Source organism: Pipra filicauda, unplaced genomic scaffold, assembly GCF_003945595.2.
Source record: "Pipra filicauda isolate LSUMZ 115617 unplaced genomic scaffold, ASM394559v2 scaffold325_size820570_pilon, whole genome shotgun sequence".
In the NCBI taxonomy this organism is placed as follows: Eukaryota; Metazoa; Chordata; class Aves; order Passeriformes; family Pipridae; genus Pipra; species Pipra filicauda.
In genome coordinates, this window is record NW_024104449.1 from 69,576 (window position 1) to 76,563 (window position 6,988).

A 6,988-nucleotide genomic window follows, 5' to 3' on the forward strand; every position below is an offset into this window, starting at 1 on the left:
TCTAGCATTGAATTAAATGTAATTTTTTCTTGCTGCTATCTTAATTTTATTCATGGAATACAGATAATGATTGTGAGCTGATGAGGAAATAATACTTGCAAAATATGTGTGTTTGTTATGGTTGTTTGCCTGTGAGCTGCAAGTTTCTTCAGTTCTCAGGAGGTTAGTTGATATGTTAATGTCGAAAATAAAAATGGGTGAGTCTAGCATGCTCTTTTATAAAGTATATATCTGTATAATATATTGTTTGTGTCTAGCGCCTGTCTGATGAAGTTTCCGATGAAGTATTGTAGTCTGACCACTATTTTAATCTTTTTAATGTTTTCTAGAACACAGCCAAAAACAGTTTTTGCAGAAGTGGAACCAGAAGATGATGAAACAGACAAACCAGAGTGGAAAAAACGTAAAATTTGAAAAAAAAATTGGTTTAAAGAAGAATGTTAGAGCATTTGAGACAAAATGAAACATTTATTTATTTTAGGTAGTGGATCAAAATTTGAAAGCAAAAATTACTTCCGTTTATAAAATTTGCTGCAGTATAAAAGGGGATTGTTGTACTTCACTGGCTTAATCTCAGATCTGAATTTTGTAATAAGGAATTAATTGTGCAAATAACTCCTCTATGTCAGTTACTTGGCTTTGCGTTTGGAGTGAAAAATATTTCTTTATAAATAGTGAATTCATTATATCGCCAAATTTTTTTTTCTCGTTACTGCCAATCTTACAAATGCTGTGTCATGACAGTGTTCAATGATTTTAAGTATACCAATAAAATAATACAGTTTCTCAGAGTCCTTTTTATTTTTTCCAATTAAGAGCTAACAAATTACTTCATTCTTTACAAGTGCAATGAAGTTTTGATTAATTATTGTGGAATTTTCCTGGTTAGTTAATTTGTGTGTTCACATGAGTTTGAATTCAGTTCACACTCTGAATTTTAGAAAACATATTTTCTAGTGTCTATCCTTCTTTACCTGGTATTCTTTTTAAATATGTGTAGTATGTCACAGTAGTATTGAATACAGCTTTTGTTTTTAAAAAATGTAGAATTGGAATGGACAATTACATGTTTTGATTTAATAAAAATAATATGTTTATTGCCTGGTTGATGCAGAATTTTGTGCAGTTTAGTATGTATGGATGAGTTTTAGAATAGAGTAGGTCTTTGTAGTTAATATCAGGTCTTTATATGTATTGACTTTGTTGTGTGCCTGAATTATGTACATCTGCCTCACACTCCCTGAAGACTTATACTGTTATAAAGTGTTTTTTCTAAATACTGAAAGTTCTCGTTTTTTAACACAAAATTGCAATTCTGATTGTCATAAAGAGAAGGATGGATTTAAAACTAATCTCCTTTAGAGAAGGATAAAGAAACCTAGGTTAGTTTTAGGCATTCATGTTGTGAGTAATACACAATATGCTAAGTATTATGATTATAATAATATACAATGCAACAAGCAGTCTGCATTTCCACTAAGAATAGAGAGTAATAGACATCATAAGCAATCAAGCTTTCTTATGAATAGATTCTGAAGGCATATTTTAAGACTATATTTAGCAAAGCCCTTAATCACCCTCCTGACCTCAAGAGCGTGGTCCTGATAGTCAGCAGAGCTTAGATCTCTTTTTTAAGAATTGCTCTGCATCACTATTTCATTGTATGATTCCCTTTTCAAAGCTTATCTTTCTTTTTCAATTATAATTTTTATACTTCAGTGAAAACTAAGCCTGACTTCAAAAGGTATAACGAGAAGCATTGGCATAACATTCCCACAATAAAATATTTCCACTGCTTTCACTAGTGTAGTGTTTTGATAAGAGTGGAATTTCACTAAATAGTCCACAAGTTGTCTTTGACTCTCTTAAAAATACTCTAATATGTACTTATGTATCAATTTTTAATTTACAATTGCAGCTGTAATTTGTAGAGTGAAGGATTGAATACGTAGGTGGACAGTAAATGGAGGAGTAAAGGAAATTCCAGATGAAGAGCAGCACTTGTTAACAAGATCTGCTGAAGATCTCCCTATGCAATGCCCCCCTCAGCAAATAAACATAAAATGGCATTGCTGCATTTAAGAATACCTTTTGTCTTATTTTTCATCCAAATATTGCACTACAAAATAAAGTATTTTCAAAGAAATTTCTATAAAATCTTGAAAAATAATTTTAAAGGATTAATATGTCCTTGATTTTAGGCTGAATATTAACATTTCCTTTGTTAGTTGTTCACTGAGGCAGTGTGGCTTAGGGAGCAGAGCTGCAGGAAAAGGCAGATGAGAAAAAATGTTGCAGCTGTTCTCCGAGCATGAGAGGAGCTTCTCCTTTTATGTTGTTATTCATATCAACTGGATCTTGTTTTCTAATTCTTAAAAGAATTAGTTCTGTAAGTGAACACTGCAAAAGTTCTGTTAGAACTTTTTTAAGTATTCATCCTTGTCACTTGCAGTGATTAATTGTCCTGAATGACTGTTGTAGCAGCCTAGAATTTAAAATGGTGCCTGTGCAGATATGTATTGAAAATATTTAAAACTAACTTAGGTTGCATTTATACTTTGGCTCTTGGCTTGGTTCGTTTGCAGTAGTCCTTACACTGGATTTTCATGCATGTTCACCAACAAGTCAAATATTATCACATTTTTAAAAGCAGTTTTAAATCTACAACAGCTCAATAGTAACAGTTAATCTAATCAAAAAGAAGGTATGAACAGTCTGCTTGACCACACTTGTGTATGGTCAAGCAGTAAACTCTGACTCCAGCCTTTGGCTTGTCCAGGGAAACATCCTAATGTTAAAAATATTAACATGAATAAATACTTGGTATGACAGGCGCAAACTGGAATATGAGAAACTATAGTTGTATGAATTTTTTTTAAATCTAATTTTCTTATAAACTTTGCAACAGTTTTAGTAATTGCCAAGTTGTAATCTCGGTTCTCTATCTGTCCAAATTTAGTGTTAAAGTGGCCAGATTCCATGTGGGCTTTTGTTTCCACATTTCTGACACAGGGTGGGTTTATTTTGTTTGCGTGCTTCCTTAGAAGACTTGTTTTATTGCGTGCAGAAAGGCTTCCATGGTCCTTTCTCCAAACTTGGATTCTTCTGTGCAGCTTCTAGATGTTTCTTTGTAGCAATTTATGGTCTTCAGCCCTTTGTGCTAATGACAGTTGTGGGCCAGCGCTGAGGTACCTCTGGCCTGTCCATAGGGCCAAGACTCTTCCCGTCAGATCATTGCAGCCCACCAACCACCTGTCAGCCTGGTTTCCCATTCCTTGTTTGTTGCTGTTGCTGTGACAGAGGTCTTAATTTGACTCTGTAGTCTTTTGTCTTGTCCTGCCCTCCTTATTTCTTGGCTTATCTTGTTTTTTAAGTCCTCTGCAACACATGAGAAGATTAGTAAGTCCTGGTGCTTTTCCATCAAGTAGTTTGCTACTTACTACTTAATGATTATTTGAAGTTCCTCTCTAGTCTATTTCCAATGACCTGTAGTTTACTGAAGATGATGCATTTCCCTCTAGTTTTTTTGATTGATAGCAAGAACTGTGAATTCGTGTCCAGAGGCCTTCAGTCACAGGTTCCTTGCTTATGACCACATGCCTCGTTTGATGTTCTTTGTCGTGCTTGCCTTTTCTCTTTTGAGCTGTAGAAAATTATGTTTTATGGGAATAGAAACCATCATCCTTTATCCTATCAGTTCAATCTCTGCTGGGCCCTGAGGAGTGTTCTGCAATGAGTGGCATTGCTGCCACAAAGTGCCCTTCTCTTGGTTAGATGTTTATCTTCAATTTCTTTGACCTCTGATGCCTTTGGGGGTGTCCAGCTTGAGACATTTGTAGCTCACATCTTCCTTTAATACTGAATCATAAGAATTTTGACGTGGCCTGTTAGTCACAATAGTATTGCAAAATCCCTCTTTTATTTGTTCGTGATACTAAATGCCTGTATATCCTTCTAGCCTGCCTCTCAGCAATGGGAACTTCCTGAAAGTCCTACAGTTACCCTCATTAAAAACCAGCAGGCTTGTTCTGATTTTTTACCATGGGCAGGCTAGGAGTTCAAGGGGTTCTGCCCCCTGTTGTTAATCCCTGGTGCTTCTCATCTGCTGGACTGTTTCACGCACATACGTGAATAAAGATCTGGATAGTTGGCTAGCAGAGATGTCCTTATGCTTGCCTGGCATTGAAGCACAGACCTATCTTATTACATCAGTTTTTAAATCTGCTAGGATTTTTGGCTAATCCCATTTAAACACAATTTTGTATACAATAGACACTCAATATACACTTCATCGCCTGGGGCTTCAGCATCTAATTGCTTCATGCAATCTGGGTAGCTCTGAAATGTGAGATATTTGTCTGTAGCATATCACCCCAGCTGAAATTTGCTTTGGATGTCAAAGCTTCCCATCCTACATACAAAGGTAGTGGAGCACGCTGACAGTCTCCCACTTTGGCAGCAGTGTCTCAGATCAGCTTATTGGAATCTCCATAACCTATGTGTTGCTTGAGAGCCTTGGCAGTAGTTTTTGATATTTTTTTTTTTAATGGCTGATGATCAGACAGTATGTTTGTCTTGTTCTCTGAGAGATGACTCAAAAGAAGAGTGATTGAGAAAGCATAGCCAATAAATCTCTGTCTCTTTTTTTTTTTCTTTTTTTTTTTTTTTACTTAGCTATCCTGCGGGGCTGTTATATGTCAGACTGGTGTGGTTTGATTTGTCTTCCTCTTTCAAAGTATTCCTGTGGGCTCTGGACTGTCTGTTTGTGTCATGAAACAGTAGATGCAACAGATGAATACCTGCAGTAGATAAACAGGGGGCTAGGTGGGTCCTTGAGCAGTTCTGTAGTCCATCCTTGACTCAAGTTACAGCTATACCTGAACCAGGTCTGGCATGTTTACTGGATCTTTCAATGCTGCCATGATAGGCACTGTACAGTCTCCCTAAACAATCTGTTCCAATGCTTCATTCTTCTTAGCAGTAGAACATTTTCATAACCTTTAAGAAAAACATTCTCGCAACAGTTTAGGCCAACTATTTCCTATACTGTTCCCAGCAGTCTTTGAATCCAGTTTATGATGTTCCTCTTTGTGGCAGCTTTTTATTGTGTTTGAATTTTCTTATTTTCTCCTGTCTCCTCTTATTCTTTCAGTTTTACTTTATGTTTTATGGTTTCTAGTGTATCATCAGTTACTTGATTTTCTCTGCTTTTCTTGAAGTGCTCTGCCCACAATTTATACAGTGTTTCAGATTAAGCTACTTTTTTAGGACTACCAAGTAAACAGGAAAAATGTTTACTTGTCTCATTACAGTCACCTTTTTCTCTGCAGTTTGGCCAAACAGGGTTGTGTTCAGGTCCTGTTATGATTTGATGTTAAAGTCCTCTCTCCAAAGTAAGGTACAAATGATACCAAATGCCCGTTCAACAATACTGACTTTATTTGGTAACATTCAGTGTATAGGGAAGAGAGAGAAGGACGGAGATAAGTGTAAGCAGAAGATGGTCACCACTGTGGATCCTGTTGCTGCTTCAGTGCCCCGGGCTTCTTTGTGGTGGTGGGGTCTCAGCCTGAGTTACGTTTATACAGTCCCTCATTAGCAAGGGAGATGAGGGTAGGAGTGGCTTTCAGTCCTTCATTAGCATGGTAAGTGAAGGTAGGAGTGGTTTCTCTATTGCACGTCCTCAGGTCTTAATTCGGTGGCCATTGGGGTTCTGCTCTGGGGGTCCTACAAAGCAAGTATCCCCAAAATCAAGAATCCTATTGTTCACTTGTTATATAACATACTGCACTGGAATGTTACCATGAAAATATCCCTCTTGGTCTTGCCCCCGCAAGGCCAGAACTGAAACTTTGTCCCTTTTTGCGGTTTGTGCAGCAACAGCGGTGAAGTTTTCTGTAACAAGTTTCACCACAGAGCGCTTAGGCACGTACTGCAAAAGTCATAACCCTTTCCTTACGAGTCCTAGTCCCACTCAAAGGTCCAGAATCCCTACTGCAAAGCTGCTGCCCAGCCAGTTCACCGTCTAGTCATAATGTATTCTTCTTTTGGGTTTTGTTCTTTGTGCTGAACTTCATAAAATCATAGAATGGTTTGGGTTGGAAGGGACCTTAGGAATCGTCTAGTTCCAATGCCACTGTCATGGTCACAAATACCATTCTCTAGACCAGGCTGCTCAGAGCCACATCCAACCTGGCCTCAAACACCTCTAGGGGCGGAGTGTTCACAACTTCCCTGAGCAACGTGTTCCAGTGCTTCTCACAGTAAAGATTTTCTTTCTAACATCTAATCTAAACCCACTCTCTTTCAGTTTAAAATCATTGTCCCTTGTCTCGTTGTTCTCTCCCTTCTCTTCTATAAGCCCCCTTCAGGTACAGGAAAACTGCTCTATGGTCTCCCCAGTGCCTCCCCCAAGCTGAACAACCCCGGCACTCTCAGACTGCCTTCACAGCAGAGGTGCTCCAGCCCCCTGAGTGTCTTCGTGGCCTCCTCTGGACCCGCTCTAACAGGTTCATGTCTTTCTTGTGCTGGTGACACCAGAGCTGGATCCAGAGCTCTAGGTGGGGTCTCATGAGAGCAGAGTAGTGGGGCAGAATCCCCTCCCTTGACCTGCTGGCTACAATGCTTTGGATGAAGCCCAGGATGTGGTTGACTTTCTGAGCTGCAGATGCACGTTGCTGTGTCGTCCATCAGAACGCTCAAGTCTTTCTCTGCAGGACTGCTCTCAGTGAATTCTTCTCCCAGTCTGTACTCGTGTTTGGGATTGCTCTAATCCAGGTGCAGCACCTTGCATTTGGACTTGTTGAACTTCATGAGGTTCCCATGGGCCCACTTCTCATGTTTGTCCCTCAGGTTGGCATCCCATCCTTCTGTTGTGTCAGCTGCACTGCTCAGCTTTGTGTCATGTGCAAACTTGCTGAGGGTAACCTCGATTTCACTGTCTGTCATTGATGAAGACACTGAAGAGCACTGGTTCCACGACAGAGCC

At 38.8% G+C, this 6,988-nt stretch overlaps 1 protein-coding gene across 1 annotated transcript in view; it reads left to right on the forward strand.

Annotated features, from left to right (window-relative positions):
• The window catches only part of LOC120322462 (WD repeat-containing protein 70-like), a 42,386-nt gene extending 41,107 nt beyond the window's left edge, over positions 1-1,279 (forward strand). Inside the window, exon 11 of the mRNA XM_039383781.1 lies at positions 330-1,279. Within this exon, the coding sequence (XP_039239715.1) occupies positions 330-414 (85 nt within the window). The 3' untranslated portion in view covers positions 415-1,279. The remainder of the gene's footprint in view (positions 1-329) is intronic.
• Positions 1,280-6,988: the final 5,709 nt, after the last annotated feature.